The sequence below is a fragment of the Alligator sinensis genome, unplaced genomic scaffold, assembly GCF_000455745.1.
Source record: "Alligator sinensis unplaced genomic scaffold, ASM45574v1 scaffold258_2, whole genome shotgun sequence".
NCBI lineage: Eukaryota > Metazoa > Chordata > Crocodylia > Alligatoridae > Alligator > Alligator sinensis.
The window spans coordinates 1,374,870-1,398,947 of NW_005842398.1; the positions used below are offsets into that span (position 1 = coordinate 1,374,870).

Sequence of the window (24,078 nt, forward strand, 5' to 3'; positions counted from 1 at the left end):
GACAGAGGTCCGGGGGGTTGGGGGAGTGGGCGGGACTGTCGGGGGGCTCCCCCATGGTCCCCTCTCCCCTCCTCCAGTCCCCCAACCCCTTACTCACCAGCACCGGAGCCCTGGTGCTGAAACACGCAGCCTCACCGGCCATGTGTTTCAGCACCAGGGCAAGGGCCAACCATAGAGACGCTCTGGCAGCCAGAGCATCTCCATGGAGAACCCAGCCTTTGGTTGCCTCAGGGCACGGTCGGGGATTGTGCCCTGCTTCGCTTTTCTAAACTTCAAGTTTTTTAGACCCCTGGATAAGTTTGCAGCATGGGGAACATTTTTTTGTTCCTGCACGTGCCTGTTGCTTTGCCTCAAAGGGGTTTGAGGTGGAGCAACAGGCACATGCGCGCTTGTCTGGACGCACCCTATGATGCTTTATAAAGATACCCAAGCTAGTGCTAAACAAGCTGGCCAGAGCTTGAAATAATTTGTTTGTCTTAGCAGGATAGATTAGCCCACACACTGCTCTATTCAAATCCATATTCCATACCAATGCAGACTGCTCTGATATTCGAGCTAGTTCTAAAGACGCTCGTGCAGTACCTCCAACCTGTCCTGCAATGTGTAGTGTAGACATAGTTTCAGAACATTAGACAGCATCTTCCCATTTCCAAATGTGTTTAACTGATACCTTTTCAATGATGGACTTTCCACAGACCTTTAACCTATTCTTCTTCTATAGACTGTCTGCACATTGCTTATAAATTTTAAAGAAAAATTACATTTCTTTCAAATACACTTTTGAAAGAAAAGTGTATTTTCTGAAACAGTTTTTTCTGCCTAATATTGAAATCAGAACAACCTATATTGTGATCTAAACTTCCTATAATCTATCAAAATTATGTATATGAAGTAAAATAATAATATAAATCAGTATATGTTTGCTGCCAAAGTTTTAAGGGAAGTTGATCCATAGATCTAATAGAAGTCTGGCTAAGCATTTAAAACAAGAATATATTGATATTCTAAATCAGATTTTGATATCAGAAGTCTTTATCAACTGCAGAGAGAATATTTTTATAAGTGCAGTTTACTCAGATGCTTCAGTTCAATACTTGATTCATTCAAAACTGAGAAGCCAGCCAGTAATTAAAAAAATCAGGAAAGCTTATTTATTCATGAATCCAAATAGTGGGAGAATGAGATCTACTAATTCTAAAATCCTGAAGGGTATAGTAATCAGAAATTTCCATTCAGTTCAGTTCATTAATTATAGATAATACTTGTTTAAAGAAAATCCATTTTCTGTGGAAAACATGTTTAGACAAATGGATATAAGATATATTCCTGTTTTCAAAAAGAAAAGTATAAAGACTATATTCTGTAGCAAGTTAAGAAGGGTTCATAGTTACCAACCAAAGATTGATCTTTCTTTTAGGAAAATAAGTCTCTAAAAAGCATAAATACAAAACAAGATTAAAATTGCATGTGTAATTCAAGATTTATTGTTTGCTGGTTTAACACATGGTTAAAATAGGAAATTTAAATCACTTTTATTTCATTCAAAGTCCCCCCCCATGTGTATTTTGATAATATTTTAAAGCTATTGTTTATTTTTTCCATATTTACCTTATTGCCTAAAATGAAGTATGATTGTCAACTTAAAATAGTTCTGTATGTCCATTCATCTTCTAATGAGAAAAAAATGTGATAAAAGGTTGATTATATCACAACTGTAATATCTGAACATGGTTTATAAACCTGGCAATGGCATGCTCACATTTTACTTTTTTTAACAACTTGGTTTTAGGACTAACCCTAGGAGCTGCTTGTAGCCTTGCTCTAGTGAAAGACACCTTGACAAATGCAGTCTCAGACTTGGCTCAGGAAAAGGCAAAGATCTTCCAGGCTCTCTCGTATCAGTTAAAATCTCTGGGAGGACCACAGATCAGGAATGTTGCTGTATGTTGTCTGCTATTTGCAATAACAAGTGTGTAATATTCAGTAGCACAACTAAGGGTTGGCAAGAGGGGTACCAGGCCCAGGCACCAAAATTGTCCCCTACCCCTGTGGAGTCCATGCCTTGGCCACAAGAGCAGCCCCACAACATTGCTCTTACAGCAGCCAGTGCACAGACAGGGCTGGAGCAGGCAGAACATGCAGCAGCAGCAGCAGCAGCCAGGGACTATTTTAGTGTTCCTGCCATGGGCTCCTAGCACCCCATCCCCCTCCACTGTCCCACTCTTGGAACTGCATGTGACCCACCTCCATTCTCATAGCTACCCTGCCCCTGCTGCATGGTTTTCCCAGGGTGCCAACCCTGCTTGTTAAGCCACTGGTAATATTTGCTGTAACAAATTAAACTAGGAAATTCTCTGCCTTAGCATGAAGTGCATATTCATTTTAAATTTGCATTTCAGCTTGTTAAAATTTCATTTTGGTTTATTCTTATTTTCATTATTACTATTATTATTTAGCTGTGACGTTAGCAAGTGCTGATTTGATACACTTTTTAAAATGTGCATTCACAGTATATGCTTACATAAACGTGATAGTTTGTGAGAAAAAGACATGAATATCTTTGGGTTTTTTCAGTCTTTAGGTGGAAACATTATAAGCAGAAAGTCAACATCTGACTTGAATCCCGTTCTAGCAGCTGGCAACTGTATCCTCAATCTGGCATCAAGAGGTAAGTTTCAGGGTGCCTGTCTCCATGTCTCCAAGAGTTGCAGTAAGTCTTGTAAGGAAGAAAATTACAATCAATGAGTGTTGTTTAGGAAACCTACTTCCTGGCTACACACGAAACCACATTTGTCAGGAAGGGATGTGGAAGATGAGAAAATACATGGCCACCAGCCCAGTGACTTATTAAAAGCACCTTCAAAATCTTACGATTCAGGCAGTTGTACACATAATTCTTCTTATATTTTAATTCTGAGACAAGGTTGAGTAGACTAAGCGAGTGCTTTATGCTGGAAGGGCAAGTTGTCTTTCTTAGATGGATCATCCATACTTTGGCCTTTATCAGAATTCTTTCTTGCCTTACATATTTGTCATCACCCTGTAGAACACATTCCCCACATAATTGTTCCTCAGCTAGGATTTGCTGAACCAGTGCATTCATGTACAACTAATTGTACACTATTACTTTTCGCATTTTTCCTGCATGCACAGGTTGAGAGAAAGTATTTCTCTCAGAATGCAGCTTCATTCTAACTATTGACAATGTAAAAATAGCATCTTCTTACTCAGCTGACATGCCTCTCACAGGTAGTCACTCTCTTGAGTGCAAAGCAGGAGAATTCATTGGTTTCCATCACTCTTTTGAGTGCAAAGCAGGAGAATTCATTGGTTTCCATTCCTGTTAAACCTACAGAGTTAACACAGTAAGGAGAGGAATGTATTCCTTTTTGCACATCATTCACAGAGCTGTTTACCAGATGCCAATCAGTGATACCTTGGCAAACTCATGGAAGAAAGAGGAGCTGCACAGATATTATTGGGCCACAGGATTTTTCATGCTGGTAGCAGCTGCCAAGAAAGAATGAACTCAGCTAGACTACTGGATTTCAGGGCAAGTTGTTAGTTGGCATCAAGGCAGTCTTTTAATATGTACACTGGGCACATTCACTGTGGACTTGTTGAGACTATAAATCAAGAGCACTGGGTCATTTTCCTTATTTTTTTTCTTTTTTTACAAGGTTCGTTTTCCGAACCACTCATTATGTAAGATGGGATCTTCATTGTTTTCTTTACTAAATGTTTGCAGTTTATATTTCTACCTTTCCAAAGGGCTCTTCCCCTGATGTTAAAAAGGGCTCTTCTCTTTTATAATGGAATGGATAGTTTGCAGTGCCATTCTTGCATGTGGTATTTGGAAAGTAATCTCCTTAATATGGCAGTCATTGCTGAAATTTTACTTGTATCATCCAAGTTCACCTTGGATTATGAGGGAGTGTTTCAAATTATGGTTTAAGTAAAAGCAATACCAAAGGTCCCTTGGTTATAAAAAGTCTGGGAGCTGACTGAGGCCTGTGAATGCTATAACAATATAAATATTAAATAGTAAATTAAAATTAATTCCTTTAATTCTGTCTTTTATCTAGCATATGCAAAAACAAAAGACGCCACAGTTTGGTAAAAAGCCCTCATATGACTAATATACTATATAGAAATGCCAGAAAAAACTCTCATTAATACCTCTTTATTTTGGCAGAAAATACTTTTGCTGCAAGAGATTATTTATTTCAGAGAACTTTCCCAGCAAAGGAATTTTTTTCCCAATGAAAGTTATCTACAAGGAGGGAACTCTGGTATAGGTCTTCTGACATAATTGTACCAACAAGCCCTTTCTTGTATAGGCAAGGCTTATATATTCACAGTGGTTTAAGGCTAATGAAGTCAATTCAACTCCCCTTAGAGCTCTACTGCCCTCCCTCCTGTAGGCCCTTTAAAAATCTCAGATTTGACCTCATCAACTTCCATTTTCAATACATTCCATTTCATTTCTATTCTCAGCACAATTCAACACAAAGAAAAAGGAAAAAAATGCAAATTCTTCCTCTGCAGAAGTAACTGCAAACATGGAGGGATAACATGTATATAAAGATCCCGCTCCTGAGGAAGCATTACATGAACTTTTTAGTAATCCTTTTTCCCCAAGGGTTGTGTGTTGTTTCTTCTCAGATGCATTCATTTTATTTATGTAAACTTTAGTTGTGTTATTCTCAGTGTCCAAAATTACCATTTCTGATTTCTCCAACAGATGAAAGACGGCAGATCCCTGTAAGTGACATCTTTGCAGGTGGAGTTAGTAACAATGCCCTTAAACCAGAAGAGGTCTTAGTCTCAGTCTATATCCCTCATTCCAGGAGGGTAGGTGTTAAAGTGATGTTTGGCTTTCTTTTTTAAGAATGATTGAACCATAATTGTATGTCATTAAAACAGGAATACATGAAAGACATCATTTGTGATTAAAATAAAAAACCTTAGCATCTGCAGCCAGAAATACTGGCACTGGACATTGCCAATCTGGTTCAGTTGCCACATTTAGAGCTGAAAAACAAAGTCAATAAAATGCTGATGTAATAGTTCTACTCTTGCTGAGAAAACTGATGAGGTCAATGGTATTTTCTTGGGGGCAGCAGAGCAGTGAAGTATGCTGGAGGACACTGCTGTACTCTCTTTCCCAGAACCCTGTCTTCTTATGGTAGTGCTAGAGATCCACTCATTAGGCAGTTGAGGTAGCTGCTGTCTCTTGAAGATTGTGCTTAAATAGGAACTACAACAAGGGTGATCAACCTCCGGCCCATGGGCCAAAGGCAGCCCATGGAGCTATGGGTATCAGGCCTGTGGAGCTCCTCATGGATTGGGAAATTTGGCAGCAGGGGAGCAGTGGTAATAAATAGGGCCACCTTCCCCCACTGTGAAATTCCCAAACCCTGAGCCCTGTGTAGCAGGATGGGGCCCGGTCACATCCTCTCCCTCGACCCCTACATCTGGATAAAGCTGGGGCCACATCCCTCCCCCTCAGGCTGCGTGTGGCTGGGCCATGGCCCCTTTCCCCTGTGGTGTTGGCCTGGGGCCAGTCCCCTTTCCCCCATGGGCTTGGGTTGGGGCTGGGCAATGCCCCTTTCCCACACCTGTCCCATGCCAGATTGGAACCATCAACCAGATCTGACCCATAGATGGCCTGGGCACTGCCCATTTGGCCCTCCAGACCAAAAGGCTGAGCACCAGTAAGCTACAGGATTGGACTAGTGAGAAATACTTCCATGAATATCATTGTACCCTATAGTCCACTTTGGGTGGTTCTGTAACAGTAGCAATAAATGTGATGATTCATAGATTCATAGATGTTACGGTCGGAAGGGACCTCAATAGATCACCGAGTCCGACCCCCTGCATAGGCAGGAAAGAGGGCTGGGTTTAGATGACCCCAGCTAGATGCCTATCTAACCTCCTCTTGAAGACCCCCAGGGTAGGGGAGAGCACCACCTCCCTTGGGAGCCCATTCCAGACCTTGGCTACTCTAACTGTGAAGAAGTTCTTCCTAATGTCCAGTCTAAATCTGCTCTCTGCTAGCTTATGGCCATTATTTCTTGTAACCCCCAGGGGCCCCTTGGTGAGTAAAGCCTCACCAATTCTCTTCTGTGCCCCCATGATGAACTTATAGGCAGCTACAAGGTCGCCTCTCAACCTTCTCTTGCGGAGGCTGAAGAGGTCCAGGTGCCCTAGTCTCTCCTCATAGGGCTTGGCCTGCAAGCCCTTAACCATATGTGTGGCTCTTCTCTGGACCCTCTCCAGGTTATCCACATCCGTCTTGAAGTGCAGCACCCAAAATTGCACGCAGTATTCTAACTGCGGTCTGACCAGCGCCCGATAGAGGGGATGTATCACCTCCTTGGTTCTCTTCATCATGCATCTGCTGATACACGATAAAGTGCCATTAGCTTTTCTGATGACTTCATCACACTGACAACTCATGTTCATCTTGGAGTCCACTAGGACTCCAAGATCCCTTTCTGCTTCCGTGCCTTTGGAGCAGACAGGGCTATCCAGCTTCTGAGTGGCTGAGGGCCTCGCAACGTGTGGGCTGCATGGCATGGGGCTGTACACCACGTGGGCCACTGGAAATCCCCACTGTGCATAGCCCCCACCATTACACAGGCAGTGAACTGCCCCCCACTTCTGTGCCAGTGCACGGGCAGATGTTGAGGCTCCTGACTTTTGGTCCCCATCTAAATGCAGGGCTGCTTTCCCCTGCACAGATTCTCCTACTGCATACCTTATGCTTGGGAGTGGGTACCAGGCCAACTAAGTTGTGCAAACGGTGGTAGTAAGACCAGGACTGCTGGCAGGACAGAAGTAAAGAGAGAATTCCTGAAAGGTCAGAGGAAAGGGGTGAATGTGTTTAAATGTTTTTGGTGGAAAATATTATGTTGTGGTATTTGTTACCTTAGTTCATGCAACTGCCACAATAGTTTTTCATTTCAGGATGTTACATTTCTGAAAATTGTTGATTTTTCTCAGGGGCAGTTTGTATCTGCATTCCGACAAGCTCAGCGCCGGGAAAACTGTCTCCCAATTGTTAATGCTGGGATGAGAGTACTTTTTGCAGAAGGCACAGACTTAATTCTGGATTTCAGCATTTTCTATGGAGGCATTGGATCTACCACAGTTTGTGCAAAACAAACCTGCCAAGCACTCATTGGGAGGTACTGTATGAATTCCTGTCGACTGTGTATGTCTTCTCTGAATAATTCCCCCCCAATGGATTTTACATGCCTATATGGTAACATTTATAGTCCATTAAATGGATCCAGATCAATCCTGATCATTGAGTCATCTATCCATTATCAAATGGCACATTTAATATTACCATATTTTTAAATACTTAAAGCTTTTGGGTGAATGTGAATGTCTTCCACAGGATGGTTACAACTGCTGAATTACCATCACCACATTTTAGTTGTCACCCAGACCTGACCAGGACAGACTGCTGCTAATTCCATATACGTAGGAAGAACTACCAGTCAAAATTTGAAAATAACTGCCTGAGTTTCCTTCATGTTCCTCCTTATATTATCTATTTAGTCACTAGTGGAGATATCCAAAGAGTTGCTAATTAATTAGTGCCAGTTTTAAGAGAGTGGGGCATTCTCTAGTGGATGCTATGGAGGGCTTCATTATGGCACTACAAGAAGAGACTGAGAGGAGATGGCTCATGCCTCCTCTGATTGGTGGCTGCAGTTAATTCAAAAGCTCCAACTGTCCAGGGTGGGTTTGGGGGGAGAGGTGGGGGAGGGAGAGAAGTGTTATTTAAATACTTCACAGGTATATGTACTTAAAGTGAGATAATGGACTTTTATGTTTGTAAGATCCCAGAACAAAAGGCTGTCCCAGGAGAAATTGGACAAATGAGAAATCAGATAAATGTTTCTAGCCAACCAAGCAATAGTTTAGCATCTAGGTAGATGTTATCATGCTGCTTTTCTCTCTATGCATTGCAGTGGGGGAAAGACAGGTTCCAAGCTTCTGCTTGGGATACTTTTCTATGTGGAAGGATGGCATGGGCCAAACTGGAGGAAACAACTTAACCACTAGAAAAAGGGTTTATTACAGCTTGAACCTCTTCATATTTCAGAGCCTGCAAACCCATGGGAACCCTTTCTTCTGCACTGCATTCAATCCTGTTTTGACCCTGCACTAATAAGATTCTCATTGCCAAATTACTTGATGTGATTTAATTGTCAGCTCACCATTTATGCAAGACATTTGAGTCTTGTAATTTGGAGGATTGTGGCTTTTATAATCCAACAGCTCTGCGAGCTAGAGTGGGGTGGGATTGGAATAGGGTTTTAAATTCCATACTAATTTAGATTTGTATTCAACTTCTTACCCTAATCACAGTGAAAATACTGTCTAACGTAAAGCTCTTTAAAGTCAATGGGAGACTTTGCTTTTGTTAAATAAGCTTTGGATCTTTAGTATGCTTGTCTAGTGTAGAAAAATGTAGGCACTGGTCTGGATGGTTGTCTGGATTTGTGGGGAGTGCTCTACATGTTATCAGTTCCCTTTATGTACAGAGTGCAGAAGCATGTACCTTGGTCTGTAACTGTTCTGCTAAGTTTTACGCATGCTTGCTGAATTGGGTCCTAAAATTGATCATTTCTAGAACTATTTCATGCTCCTTTGCATTACAACAACAACCAGCAATAGCTGCCTTGTTGTTAAAATGTGCAAACAAAGAAAATTAAATCTTCAAGAGCCTGTGCTTATATAATTTATGTTTACCTCCAGTTTATCCAAAACAATAAAGCTAAAGATAAATGACCCAAAAATATAAAATAATAAAAATATCCTTAGTTGAGAGAAGGATGCCTGAGTTCTTGGAGCAAAGCATTAACCTTTAATAGATCTCTTTGTATTCAGTCCTGGTTTTCTTTGGCAGTTTTATTAAGCTGGTCACTGTTAACATTATTGCTGTTGCATATCAAGCTTTGCTCAAGAAAAGCAGTTGGTTGGTTTTCAGATGTGCTTAATAGAGTTAGGAGGAGAAATCTGATGTCAGGCTATGAACATGTGTTACGCATCTAGGTGGAGAAATGCTGCTATCCCACTAGTAATTGCAAATGCACAGGCATTCATGTGGTTTCTCATGGAGGAAACATGGTGAATCCACAACAAAATCTTCCACATTTGATGGAGGAAGATTTTGCTTGTGCAAAAGTGTCTCACACCATAATATGGCTTCCTTCCATTTTCCAGACCAGGATCACACTAGTCTGGGGATGACACAGAGGGCACTTTTCCAAGGCCCTGGTTTGCCCACAGAGGTGAGATGGCAGCTGCAGACTGAAACATCTGTACCCTCCTCTTCTTGCCACGATTTCTAGTGCTGCAGTTTTTCCCAGAAATGAACACCTGTTCATACCCTTAGTCTTATACATGCCTCTTTATCTGTCCGGTTTTCTGGAACCTTGATCACTTTTCTTATTTTATACTGAACCCCACTCTAGTTGTGCAGTAGCCTTTCAGAGGCAGGGTGACCACTGTCAGACACTTCAGATGTTGAAAAATTGTACTTCCAAATTGTGTCCTGTTAGACCATTTGACCATTTAACATGTGGGCAGTTGAAGTTCCCATTATTGTTGTCAGATTTTACTGCCTCTTGGATCTCTCTCAAAATTATTCCCTCCATTTTTTTTCTTGTTCTGACAGATACTAGTAAAGCTCTGTAATATTTAGACAGTTTGGGATTTAATTCCCTCAATAGTTGATGTGCGGGACACTCCAAAAGAACAGGATTTCTAGAAAATACTGAGCGTATAACCTTTGATAATTGAATCTTTTGAAAACATCTCCAATTGGCATCTAAAAATCACTAATCATTTCTGAAAGTTCAGTGCATGATCTAGTGTACAGTGATGCTCTACAACAGTATTTAAATGTATTTTTTAATCACAAGAAAAAAGCTGACTGGTTTTTATTACCAGTTCTATTGTCTTTATTGAAATTACTCATGTGAGTAATGTTAGTAGGATATTAAAAGTAGGGGTGCACTGATAAAGATTTTTGGGCTGATACCGATGGCCTATTATTAACCAGCCATATTAGCTGATACTGATCTGATTGCTGATTGCAGCCCAGCAGCTTGGAGAGCAGCATTCAGCTCACAAGCTTGTTAGGGAGAAGTGTGGGGGAAGGAAGGGGCATGGGAGGGCAGATTGAGGCCCCCACCATGAGGAAGGGAGTGGGGCTGGGACAGTGATGGGCCAGGCACTGCCCAGCCAGGGCAGGTTGTGGGGTGGAGCTATAAGCAGCTTGTCCAAGGGGTGTGGGGAGGGGGGGCATGGCTTCCACCACTGTATGCACCCCTGGGGGTAGCCTGGGGGGGGTATGTGACCCCCACATCTGAGCATGGGGCAAGGGTAGGCTGGGGTCAGGGGCTGCACCAGGCTCTTTCTGGTGGTGGGGCTGGGCTGGGGCTGTGGGCAGTGGCGGCACTGGGAGTGGGGGCTGCAGCAAATTCTGGGGTGACTGTAGCCTCCCCCCATAGCTCCCCCTTCCAGTGCTGCCCCTACCCAGCCTGAGCACAGCCCCAACCCAACCCCCCCCCACCAGGAAGAGCCCAGCACTGCCCCCAGCCACAGCGGCAGCCCACCCTTCCCCACACACAGATCTGGGGGGCACATCCCCCCCATGCCTCCCCCCAGGGGGTGCTCACAGCAGTGGGAGCCACTCCCCCACCACGCTCCCCAGGTGAGCTACTCGTAGCTCTGTCCCATGCCCCACCTGGGCAGCCCCAGCCCCACTCCCTCCGTCATTGTGGGGGCCTTGATCTGCGCCCCAAGCCCCTTTCCTCCCCACCTCTTCCCCCCAAAAGACTTACCAGCTGGATGGTGCTCTCCAGTTTGCTGGGCTGCACTCCTGGCCACATTCATGCTGCGGCTGCACACATGAACACAACATTTATCAGTGACATTATCGACTACATCAGCCAAAAAAAGTGGATTGCCGAAAAAGGAAAACTGACGTTAATCGGTACCGATACAATATGGACCAATGTACTGGTGCACCTCTAATTAAAAGCCGTGGTGCCGGTCCTGTTCCCACTGAAATCAAAGCTCCCAGTGAAGTCAATGTGGGCAGGGTTGTACAGAAAGGAATTCGGATGATTTCTATTTAGTTTTTCTAACTTGCAGCTGACAAATTTATCTTTTATTATTCATTGTTCCAGGCATTGGAATGAGCAGATGCTGGATGAAGCTTGCAGAATGGTTCTTAAAGAAGTTTCTCTCCCAGGCTCAGCCCCAGGTGGAAAGGTGGAATATAGAAGAACTTTGATTGTCAGTTTCCTCTTCAAATTCTACCTGGAAGTGTTGCAGTCATTGAAGAGGATGGTAACTTAATACCTAGTGTCAGTTTTCATGGCATCAGTTGTAAAATCTTGGCTAATGTTTGTCCTTCTAGTTTATATACCACACTGACCATAATCTCTAAAGCAATGGTTCTCAATCCTTTTACATTCAAGGGACCCCCTCGATAACTTTTCTGAATTTAGGAGCATCCTGGTTGAGAACCATTGTTGTACTGTCTCAGTTAGTTTATGACCATTTTGTTACATACTTGATCTTGTACCATTGTGGTCCCTAAACTTAAATGGCTCTTCTCTTTCTCTGATATTCACACTCCAAATATATTTATAAAAAGAAATCATATCCCTATAATATGACTTACCTGACAAAAACCTGAAACATTTTTTTTTTACAAGATGCTGCTACTGCTGCAGCTGGGTCAAACTGTCCTGTTCTTCTGTTTCAAAATGGCACGTTTGGAGCTTGGAAGCAGCTAGCCAGGAGTGAGCACCACTGCCTACGTTAGATTGACCTAGTTTGGCTTATTACATGCAAACTGATTTAAGAGCTAATTTGTGAAATTGGTTAGATCCTGTTGGTGAGCTCTAGAGAGAATTGCATTCAGATTTTCTCCTTTCCAATCAAAATGAATGGGATAATGCCTAAAGCCAAAGGCTAATGAGGGAAGCACAGATGCTCCAGAAGTGCCCTATACACACAACTTTAAATCACCTCACACAGTTAAAAAGAACACAAAGAAAAGGTTGCAGTCTCTGACTGGACACCTACAAGCCCAGTTTGCAGTTTGAGAGGCAGTATTATTATTCAGTCTTCTTGCTCATTACCACAGGCAGCAAAAATTCTGGGCCAGGTTTGTTCATCTCAAAATAAAGCTGGCCTCTTTCCGTTGCTTTCTTTCTAACTGGTCTCCTGAGGTCCTTGTACTGTTTTAATGCAGTTTTTTAATAAGATTTTATGAATGCTTAAAACTCTTTACTTCATTTTCAGCTTCATTTCTAATTCAGTGGGAAACTTAAAGGAATTATTATAATGCTAAGATTGAAACTCATTTGTTTGTTTTTAATAAAAATGTTTGTTACATAGAAGTGTGACTTTTAACATTATTATAATGCCTCGCTTTCAGGACCTGCATCAATGGCCTGAGATACCGGAGAAATATGGGAGTGTCCTGCAAGAGTTCTCAACCAAAATGCCCCAAAGTGTACAAATGTACCAGGTCAGCACCTTTATTCTAAGACTTTTATGCATGTCAAAAGAAAATGGTTAAAAAGTTAGGGTTTGCAAAGAGTCCGAAGCTATGAGGGTCAGATACAGATATTTTTAAAAAAATCAAGGATGCAGTTGTTATTTTAGAATTAGTAAATGACAGGTACCTGATTGATACAGTGCAAATAATCAAGAACATTCAAGGACAGTTCAGCAATAGAGGGCAGAAGAGTCCTTTTTTCTATCCTTGCCCTTGTATAGATAAGGAGGGTGGCTAGAATTGTCCAGGAAGCAGTTTCCTCCCTTTGCAAGAAATTTTGAGAAAAATTCTTGTTGCCACGAATGAGACAGACAATCGTTCCCAAACGTTTGCAGATCATGAATCTTAAAGTGGTCAATTGTAAATCAGTTGTAAAAGAGTTTGTTTCTTTCAAACTCTTATTAGATATTAACTTGAAATTTAAACTTGTTTCCAACAAACAAATGGAACTTTTCATTTAAGCATTTTGAAATAGGCTATTTAAATAATCTCAGGTCTTTTTCAATTTGTTTTCAAAATGGAGAAATCCACTGAAATATTGACCCTTTGCTATGAAAAAGCTCAGCTTTGACAAATCAGCATTATCTATTGAGAAATTGATTTTTAAAAAAATCCTGACCAACTGCTGATTATGTTATAGCCTAGGAGTGTTCCCTAACAGAAGAAATGGGAAATAATGGAAATTTGATAACATTTATATTGAAATATTTTGTGCTGTAATCTTATACTAATATTTGTTGAGTTTGATCAAAGACATAGGAGTGGGAGAGAAATTTAAAATCCAGTGTAATTGATGGGAAGAGATGCTGAAATTTAAAATGAGCTAGGGCAGTGGTGCTAAACCTTTTTGGCCAGTGGGCCAGATGGGCAGTACCCAGGCTGTCCATGGATTAGATCCAGCTGAAAGTCCCAATCTGACATAGAGCGGTCATGGTAGAGCCCCATCTAGCTGCTCAGAGTGGGGCAGAAGGCATTCTGGCTCCAGCTCCACTCCACCTTGGGGGGTAAGCGGGGAGGGAGAGAGAGTGACCCAGCCCCAACCCAGCCTCATGGGGGGAAGGGGTCTCGACCCAGTCCTGCAGGGAGGAAAGGGGGCTTGAGCTGATCCCAACCTGGCCCCTCAAGGGAAAGGGGGTGTGACCCAGACCCATCCAGCCCAGAGGAAGGGGCATGGCTTAGCCTCATCCAGAAATGGGGCTGGAGGGAATGGGCATGACCTAACCCCAACTTGCTGTGTGGGGCTCAGAGTTTGGGAATTAGGCAGTAAGGGAGAGTGGCTGTATTTATTGCCACTGTTCTTCAGCCACCAAATGTCCTAGTCCTTGGGGAGCCCCACAGGCTGGATACCTATGGCTCTGCAGGTCACATTTGGCCCATGGGCCAGATGTTGAGCACCCCTTAGCTAGAGAATAAGTAAAGTAAAGAGATACAGAAAGGCAGATCCAGGTGGCAATAGCTGCAGGGAGACGGCTCTTACTTCAGTGATGATGAAGGAACAGAAAGAACTCAGTGCTAATCTGTAAACTTGGAAGAGCAGAGAGAAGAAATGGGTGGGAGGAGTGCAGAGTGCATGGAGTGTCTATTGTGATGATGGGCTACTGTCAGTAAATCTTAAATTAGTTTATATACTTGTGAATTACAAGAGGAGACAGTTTTCTGGCTTAACACAGACTTACTTGGCATTGCACCTTATTCTTGCTGGTTTAAGATAAAGCAAAATTGGGTACAATAAATAGTATGCTACTTAAAGGTCAGTTTTCTAGCAATAATGTAGAATGATGCCTCTTTGGTAAAAATGCAGTGGTGTGCAGAAGTGAGGAACAAATTTGAAAGTTAGGACAACAGTGCCTGGTTGAAGTAGGACTCATCGCAGGAGAAAAAGCCATTGTATTTTCCTATCTAAACAAATCCAGATCAGAGCCAGTATATCATGAGTATTTCCATTACCACAACATGTTTGCAATGAGGAAAATCTTGAAGACTTGTTTTTGCTTTAGACAGAACCAGTTTCCACAATACCTGCATAATTATATGGTGTAGGAAAAACCAGTCAGAACACCATGTCACAAAAGGAATAGCTTTCCTTTTGAGAGCATTTCACAGAAAGCACAGAGCCCCACTTGTTATCTTAGTCATTCACAAGGTTCTAAAAGTTTATTTGTAGCTAATGACAAGATATTGGAAAATTTCAAGATCTTGGCAACACTTTTATCTGTGTTGCAGAAAATATGATTAGCTGTTCTTAAGCTGTACTTAGGTTGGTGTTAGGAACAATGATGATTGCCATACTGGAGGGATCAGTGCGATACATCTTTTCCAGCACCCTGACAGTGGCCAGTGCCAGAAGCTTCTGAGGATGGTGCAATACATCTTCTAAAAGGAAGATAAGTGATACATCACCCTCTAGGAAAGTATGAGATAAGAGGTGGTATAACGGAGGGCACATTCGGGGCCAGATCTCATGCCGGCCCGCCCACCTGTTTCTATGGGCAACCGCCCACCTCCTCTCCTGCCATGCCTTGATGGTATATATATAATTATGATATTAGTTAGGCGGGAGGCTATCCATTCTTGCCCTGATGCCAGGAGGCGCTATCTGCAGCTCCATTCCTTCCCTATACCACAGCCCAAGCCTCGCAGATGGCATCCGCAGCCCAAGCCTCACAGATGGCATCCACAGTTCTTAATGTCACTGGCCCCACACTGGGCCCCAGAATCCTTCCAGTCAGACCCCAACTGGATCCCTCCAATCAGGCAGCCTACTCTGCCCTCATTCTAGACTGCCTAGCTCCTTGAACTGTTCCCCCTCTCAGGTGTGGTCCCCCCAGCACCTTTGGCCATACAGGCCCTGGCCTTACCTCCAAGGCCAGTTGGAAACTCCAGGTTCTCAGCTCTGGGCGTCCCTCACAGTGGTCCCTTGGCCTGTTTGACTCTTCTGGTCCTGGCCCCAGCACTGACTAGTCGAGGGTGTTTCAAGTCAGGTCTCTGAGCCTCTAGCCCACTCTCTAACCTGGGCCTGCCTTCTTGGCCCTTCTATGGGGTAACCCACCCGGGTGTGGGAGCTGGGGTTATTAAGGCACCCTGACCCACCTTTCACCGGGGTGGTAACTGGCCTGGCATTTCCTGGAGGCTCCCGTGCCACTGGGAGCCCCACCAGGCCACCCACTTGTGTCAGGGAGCAGTTTTAGGTCACACCCAGGACCAGGAGCCTCCAAACCATCCCCTTAAGTTCCTGTCCTTACCTCCAGGATGTTGCATTCAGCGTTCCAGCCAGGCAGTGTTTCTGATGGGGCAGATGCACAAATCATTGCATACTAGGGGTGTACAAAGCGGGCTATATTCGATTCGAATTCAGCCCAATTTAGGGGACAGTGATTTGATTCATTGATTTGCATCACTGTCCCAATTCAATTCAGCTGAATCTGAAGATTCGATGCTGATTTGGAGAATCAGCAATTCAGCCATAGACACAGTTATAAATGTTTTTTCTACATACCTCGAGGTACCAGGTGTGGCTCATGAATGCTGAGATGGTGGGGCGAATGGAACATCCCACAGGAGCGTGGTGGGGGCTGCTTGCTCAGCAGCAGACCTGGAAGTGTCAATGCCCCACCTCCATTCATGCACTGGGAAGAGCCGGGGCTGTGCCGGGCAGCTGGTGGCGGTGGCACTGGGAATGGAGCGGCATCGAAATTTGGGATGGATGCAGCATCCTCCCAGCACCACTGGCACCTGCTCCAAGCCCAGACTCCGCCGAGAAGAGTCCCACGCAGCCCCAGCTGCAACCCGCCCTGCACCGCACAGATCCAGGGAGCACATGCCCCCCCATGCCCTCCCGGGATGCAAGCAACAGTGGGAGCTGCCTCCCCCTACCTCCCCCATGAGCCACAGCTCCAGCCGCGCCCCCTGCCTGCCTGAGTAACACCTGCCCCTGCTCCCTCCCTCACCACGGGGGGTGTTGATCTGGCCCCTCCTCATGTCCCTTCCCTCCCCACCTCCCCTTCCACCACACTGGACTTACCAGCCGGAGGCAGCTCTCCATGCTGCCGGCTGTGCTCCTCACTGACTGAGTGCTGCACTGTGGCTGTGCACAGCATGGGCATTTATTGGCTAAATCATCTGCCCCATCAGGCCAGTATCCAATACAGCCAGTTTTCGTTATATTGGTACTGATCTTTATATTGGACCGATGTATCTGTTCACCTCTATTGCTGATTATACCATAGCAGCTGCACCCCACTTTGGTAATCGCATGATATCTCTGGCAGTGACACTAATTGTTTACAGCAGGAGTGTCCAACTTCAGAGCACCCAAGAGCTGTACATGGCACTTTTGTTTGGTGCCTGGGCTACCCACTGTGCAGGCCTAGGCTGCCGGGTTGGGGCTCTGCCCCTTGATTCCCAACCTGTGGGCAGCACCAGCACTCCCTCCTCCCTGAACGCTCCCTCAGGAAGGGTAAGAAGCTTTGTAAGACCCGAGTTTAGTGAATAATGCATCTTTATCATTTTCTAGTGTTAAGCCAGAGGTACGTGTTTATAAACACTGAATTTTGTATCTAAATTTCTTCGTCTAATCTAAGGCCCCCTGGCTTTCCTTTGTTGGACTGAGTGTTATTTTATTTTTTTTAACTGGGCAGGGTGTGGACTCTGGGCAGGTTCCCCAAGATCCAGTAGGACGACCCATCATGCACCAGGCTGGCTTTGAACATGCCAGTGGCGAAGCTATTTATTGTGATGACATGCGTGTGGTGGATGAAGAGCTCTTTTTGGCTGTGGTCACTAGTTCCAAAGCACATGCAAAGATTGTGTAAGTGTATAAAGACCTGAGAGATGTGTTACCATGAAAACAACAGCTGGGATTTTTTGAGCACTCTAGGTTAGGGGTATCAAACATCTGGCCTGCAGGATAGATCTGGCCTGTTCACCAGGTTGTCCAGCTCAAAGATTTTTATCCTGGCTTTGGCTACAGTGGTGAGGGTTCCCACAGTGGCAGCCAGGGCTCTGGGGAGAGCAGCATTGGAGATAGAAGTCCTGCCATGATGGCCAGAGCCAAGAAAGGAGACAGGTCACCAAGAGCCTTATTTTCCATCTACCTAATCTTGCTGTCCTAAGGGAAAGAAAAGAATGGCCATTAGCCAGCTGCCCAGAGAAGTGTGAGTGCAGAGCCACGTGGTACTGGATATCTATGGATGTATTGTTGTCTTCCTTCTGCAACATTCTGAGATTAACCGCTTCCCCCCCAGATCAATTAACACATTGGAGGCCCGTGCGGTACCAGGGGTGTTTGATGTCATAACAGCTCATGATGTCCCAGCTACAAATGAATTCTACTATGCCAGTGATCCAGAGATTATATTTGCAAAAGAGAAGGTATAACATGCCTACTCAGTAGGCACACTTTTTTGAGTGGGTCTCTTCAGTTTTTAACATCTTTCACAATTAAACTAAACCATGACCTGTTGGATCTTGAATTGTTGTAGTGTGTGTACGTTGGGAATCATTTGGTCACTCAAAAAGGGGCATCTTCCTAACTATTCTCTTCCATTCCTTTTAAAGCAGATAGATCAGACTAGTAAAAACTGGGGTAAAATTTGCAAAAACAGTTCATAGGTTCATAGATTCATAGATGTAGGGTCGGAAGAGACCTTAGAGATCTTCTAGTCTGACCCCCTGCCATGGGCAGGAGAGAAAACTGGGCTCAAATGACCCCAGCCAGGTAAACGTTGAGCCTTCTCTTAAACACCCCCAGGGTAGGAGCCATCACCACTTCCCTTGGAAGTTGGTTCCAGATCCTAGCCGCCCTGACTGTGAAGTAGTGCCTTCTAATGTCTAGTCTAAACCTACTCTCTAGCAGCTTATGGCTGTTATTCCTTGTTATTCCGGGAGGCGCTTGGGGGACAAGGTCTCTCCCAAACCCTGCTGGTCCCCGCTAGTAAGTTTAGAGATGGCCACCAGGTCCCCCCTCAGCCTTCTCTTGCGAAGGCTGAACAGGTTAAGGTCCCGTAGCCTCTTCTCATAGGGTCTGCCCTGCTGTCCCCAGATCATGCGAGTGGCCCTCCTTTGGACCCTCTCAATGCTGTCCACATCCCTCCTGAAGTGCTTCAGAAGATTCGATGCTGATTTGGAGAATCAGCAATTCAGCCATAGACACAGTTATAAATGTTTTTTCTACATACCTCGAGGTACCAGGTGTGGCTCATGAATGCTGAGATGGTGGGGCGAATGGAACATCCCACAGGAGCGTGGTGGGGGCTGCTTGCTCAGCAGCAGACCTGGAAGTGTCAATGCCCCACCTCCATTCATGCACTGGGAAGAGCCGGGGCTGTGCCGGGCAGCTGGTGGCGGTGGCACTGGGAATGGAGCGGCATCGAAATTTGGGATGGATGCAGCATCCTCCCAGCACCACTGGCACCTGCTCCAAGCCCAGACTCCGCCGAGAAGAGTCCCACGCAGCCCCAGCTGCAACCCGCCCTGCACCGCACAGATCCAGGGAGCACATGCCCCCCCATGCCCTCCCGGGATGCAAGCAACAGTGGGAGCTGCCTCCCCCTACCTCCCCCATGAGCCACAGCTCCAGCCGCGCCCCCTGCCTGCCTGAGTAACACCTGCCCCTGCTCCCTCCCTCACCACGGGGGGTGTTGATCTGGCCCCTCCTCATGTCCCTTCCCTCCCCACCTCCCCTTCCACCACACTGGACTTACCAGCCGGAGGCAGCTCTCCATGCTGCCGGCTGTGCTCCTCACTGACTGAGTGCTGCACTGTGGCTGTGCACAGCATGGGCATTTATTGGCTAAATCATCTGCCCCATCAGGCCAGTATCCAATACAGCCAGTTTTCGTTATATTGGTACTGATCTTTATATTGGACCGATGTATCTGTTCACCTCTATTGCTGATTATACCATAGCAGCTGCACCCCACTTTGGTAATCGCATGATATCTCTGGCAGTGACACTAATTGTTTACAGCAGGAGTGTCCAACTTCAGAGCACCCAAGAGCTGTACATGGCACTTTTGTTTGGTGCCTGGGCTACCCACTGTGCAGGCCTAGGCTGCCGGGTTGGGGCTCTGCCCCTTGATTCCCAACCTGTGGGCAGCACCAGCACTCCCTCCTCCCTGAACGCTCCCTCAGGAAGGGTAAGAAGCTTTGTAAGACCCGAGTTTAGTGAATAATGCATCTTTATCATTTTCTAGTGTTAAGCCAGAGGTACGTGTTTATAAACACTGAATTTTGTATCTAAATTTCTTCGTCTAATCTAAGGCCCCCTGGCTTTCCTTTGTTGGACTGAGTGTTATTTTATTTTTTTTAACTGGGCAGGGTGTGGACTCTGGGCAGGTTCCCCAAGATCCAGTAGGACGACCCATCATGCACCAGGCTGGCTTTGAACATGCCAGTGGCGAAGCTATTTATTGTGATGACATGCGTGTGGTGGATGAAGAGCTCTTTTTGGCTGTGGTCACTAGTTCCAAAGCACATGCAAAGATTGTGTAAGTGTATAAAGACCTGAGAGATGTGTTACCATGAAAACAACAGCTGGGATTTTTTGAGCACTCTAGGTTAGGGGTATCAAACATCTGGCCTGCAGGATAGATCTGGCCTGTTCACCAGGTTGTCCAGCTCAAAGATTTTTATCCTGGCTTTGGCTACAGTGGTGAGGGTTCCCACAGTGGCAGCCAGGGCTCTGGGGAGAGCAGCATTGGAGATAGAAGTCCTGCCATGATGGCCAGAGCCAAGAAAGGAGACAGGTCACCAAGAGCCTTATTTTCCATCTACCTAATCTTGCTGTCCTAAGGGAAAGAAAAGAATGGCCATTAGCCAGCTGCCCAGAGAAGTGTGAGTGCAGAGCCACGTGGTACTGGATATCTATGGATGTATTGTTGTCTTCCTTCTGCAACATTCTGAGATTAACCGCTTCCCCCCCAGATCAATTAACACATTGGAGGCCCGTGCGGTACCAGGGGTGTTTGATGTCATAACAGCTCATGATGTCCCAGCTACAAATGAATTCTACTATGCCAGTGATCCAGAGATTATATTTGCAAAAGAGAAGGTATAACATGCCTACTCAGTAGGCACACTTTTTTGAGTGGGTCTCTTCAGTTTTTAACATCTTTCACAATTAAACTAAACCATGACCTGTTGGATCTTGAATTGTTGTAGTGTGTGTACGTTGGGAATCATTTGGTCACTCAAAAAGGGGCATCTTCCTAACTATTCTCTTCCATTCCTTTTAAAGCAGATAGATCAGACTAGTAAAAACTGGGGTAAAATTTGCAAAAACAGTTCATAGGTTCATAGATTCATAGATGTAGGGTCGGAAGAGACCTTAGAGATCTTCTAGTCTGACCCCCTGCCATGGGCAGGAGAGAAAACTGGGCTCAAATGACCCCAGCCAGGTAAACGTTGAGCCTTCTCTTAAACACCCCCAGGGTAGGAGCCATCACCACTTCCCTTGGAAGTTGGTTCCAGATCCTAGCCGCCCTGACTGTGAAGTAGTGCCTTCTAATGTCTAGTCTAAACCTACTCTCTAGCAGCTTATGGCTGTTATTCCTTGTTATTCCGGGAGGCGCTTGGGGGACAAGGTCTCTCCCAAACCCTGCTGGTCCCCGCTAGTAAGTTTAGAGATGGCCACCAGGTCCCCCCTCAGCCTTCTCTTGCGAAGGCTGAACAGGTTAAGGTCCCGTAGCCTCTTCTCATAGGGTCTGCCCTGCTGTCCCCAGATCATGCGAGTGGCCCTCCTTTGGACCCTCTCAATGCTGTCCACATCCCTCCTGAAGTGCTTCACCCAGAACTGGATGCAGTACTCCAGCTGTGGCCTGACCAGTGTCGCATAGAGGGGGAGGATCACCTTCTTGGCCCTGCTTGTGATGCATCTGTGGATGCACGACAAGGTATGGTTAGCCCTACTGACTGTGTTCTTGCATTGTCGGCCCATGTTCATCTTGGAGTCAATAATGACTCCAAGATCTCTTTCTGCCACCATGCTTTCAAGAAGGGAGTTCCCTAGCCTATAGGTATGTTAATCTTGGTGTCGTCTATGCATTTAAACAGGCTGCTCTTCACCTCATTGTCCAAGTCACTAATAAAGAAATTGAACAGTCTGGGCCCAAGGACCAACCCTGGGGGACCCCACTGCCCACTTCCCTTCAAGTCAAAAACCCGTCCACCACCACTCTCTGAGTGCGACCCCTCAGCCAATTTGCAATCCATTTGACTGTGTAGGCATCAATGCCACAGTCACCTAGCTTTTTAATGAGAATGGGGTGGGAGACAGTGTCAAAGGCCTTGCTGAAGTCCAGAAAGACTACATGCACCACGACACCTGTGTCCAGTGATTTTGTGACCTGATCATAGAAGGCAATCAGATTGGTCTGACAGGACCTGCTCCTAATCCAGTAGGACGAAATCATGCTGGTTGCCCTTGAGCATCATCCCCGCTGCTGGCCCATGACAGATTTGCTCCTTGATAATCTTCTCAAAGAGCTTCCCCAGGATTGAAGTAAGACTAACAGGCCTATAGTTGCCCAGGTCCTCCCTCTTCCCTTTTTTAAAGATGGGGACCAGATTGGCCCTCTTCCAGTCGTCCAGCACCTGGCCAGAGCACCACAAGTGCTTGTAAAGCCGTACCAGGGGCCCCGCAATAACCCCTACCAATTCCCTCAACACCCTGGGGTGGAGAGCATTTGGACCTGCTGATTTGAACGTGTCCAGCCCCTCCAGAAGTTCTCTAACCCAGTCCTCCCTGACCCTAGGCTTGGCAGAGTTTCTCCCAAGTCCGTCCTGAATCTTGGTAGAGTTAAGTCACTTGGAAATACAAGTTTTACTGAAGATCACTGGGAATTGGTCTCCTAAGTCACTTAGGGGCCTTTGAAATTATAGTCCTTAGTTCCCAGATTACATCAATATATCCACTGTTGGTTTCAGAGAAAAGTATTGGTTTCAGGGAAGCTCTACAGCCAGTAAGACCTAAACCAAAGCAAAAAAATAAATGGGGAATGTGATTGGTGTCTGTTTAAGGACAGGTTTCAATAAGCACATATGGGAATCTTTTGATTACAGCATTCCCACTAGACTCCGTGTACTTTGCAGGTGATTTGTGTGGGTCAGATAGTTTGCGCTGTGGTTGCAGATTCTGATGTTCATGCCAAACAAGCAGCTGCAAAAGTGAAGATAGAGTATGAAGCCCTGGAGCCAGTGATCCTGACAGTTGAGGTAATAATCAGCTTCTTCATTCTTGCTTTTCACTTGCTTATCTTCTTGAGCAGAGTAGGCACTTGTTTACTCTTCAACCTCTGATTAACGTTTTTTCTTTATTGCAAGTGATGTCTGACTGAGTTTCTTTTATCAAAGACCAAGGGAAAAATTCTGCTGCCATGTTACACCAGTGTAACCCCAGTGAAGTCCATGATATAAAAAGAAAAGGCCTGGGCCAGTACTTTTCACTTAGGTTTAGTTTGTTAGATCTGAAAGAAGAGCCTCCAATATTAGCAAATGGGAATCTTTCACATCTAAGGATTCCCCTGCTTGTCCTTTCTAAAATTACTAAGTGTTTTTTCTGACCCTCCTGATCAAACAGCAACTCCAGGAAAGATGCACTTCATAATTCCCTATCTGGGAACTCTGTAATTAGGGTAGGATAAGATTTCACACATTTTTGTCTTCTCCTGCCTCAATAAATAAATATAATATAGCCCATACAACACCCTGGCCAATGTTAGGGCAAGTGTTGACTTATCCTCTCCTGCCTAGCTCAGATCCCACTCCAAAAGAGTGCTCTTCCATTTTGTACTGTATATTAGAGACTATGTTTTTGGTCAGCTGGAAACTCATCCTCGAGTTACAGCAGCCATTGCTGTTGATAGGTTGCATGACAGAAGTATACACTCCCCTGATATGGTAGAGATTGGTTCACACATCCCAGGAAGAAAAACAATGCACAGAAAAGCTCATATCAACCATATCCATCTTAACCATATCTTCAGTTCAGGGCTACCTCAGCAGTCTCTTTCCATTCGCATCTAGTCTGAGACAGGTCCATAACCACATCACTACCGGACTTCTACCATATCCTAGGGAGTGTCTGACTGAACAACTGGTAGGTAGCCATTTAAAGAGTAGACTAATTAATGAATTAAATACCTAAGCATGTGTATTTTTCCCCCCTGCTTTAGGATGCCATTCAGCACAATTCATTCTTTGAGCCAAAAAGAAAGCTAGAACATGGGAATGTTGATGAAGCATTTAAAACTGTTGATCAAATACTTGAAGGTAAATTGCAGGATTTGCTGGGTGGGAGCTGGGAGGCTTCTGATATTTGGATTTTACCCTCCTGTTTGTCTTTCCCCTTTCAACCACCAAATCCTTGCCTTTCCTCCTCAGCATTATAAACACCCATTTTTTGCTGACCCTGTGCAACTGTCAAAACCTGCTCTTTGCATAGAAAAATAACCATTCCCTCTTCTGTCCTGCTG

The 24,078-nt window shown here is 45.0% G+C and overlaps 1 protein-coding gene across 1 annotated transcript in view; it reads left to right on the forward strand.

The window, feature by feature from the left end:
- LOC102377506 (aldehyde oxidase-like) overlaps positions 1-24,078 on the forward strand; it is a 76,502-nt gene that overhangs the window by 41,735 nt on the left and 10,689 nt on the right. The window contains exons 10-19 of the mRNA XM_025211254.1: positions 1,790-1,941; positions 2,575-2,668; positions 4,745-4,854; positions 7,012-7,196; positions 11,223-11,385; positions 12,485-12,577; positions 17,245-17,414; positions 17,851-17,977; positions 22,697-22,819; positions 23,779-23,875. Of these exons, the coding sequence (XP_025067039.1) occupies positions 1,790-1,941; positions 2,575-2,668; positions 4,745-4,854; positions 7,012-7,196; positions 11,223-11,385; positions 12,485-12,577; positions 17,245-17,414; positions 17,851-17,977; positions 22,697-22,819; positions 23,779-23,875 (1,314 nt within the window). The remainder of the gene's footprint in view (positions 1-1,789; positions 1,942-2,574; positions 2,669-4,744; positions 4,855-7,011; positions 7,197-11,222; positions 11,386-12,484; positions 12,578-17,244; positions 17,415-17,850; positions 17,978-22,696; positions 22,820-23,778; positions 23,876-24,078) is intronic.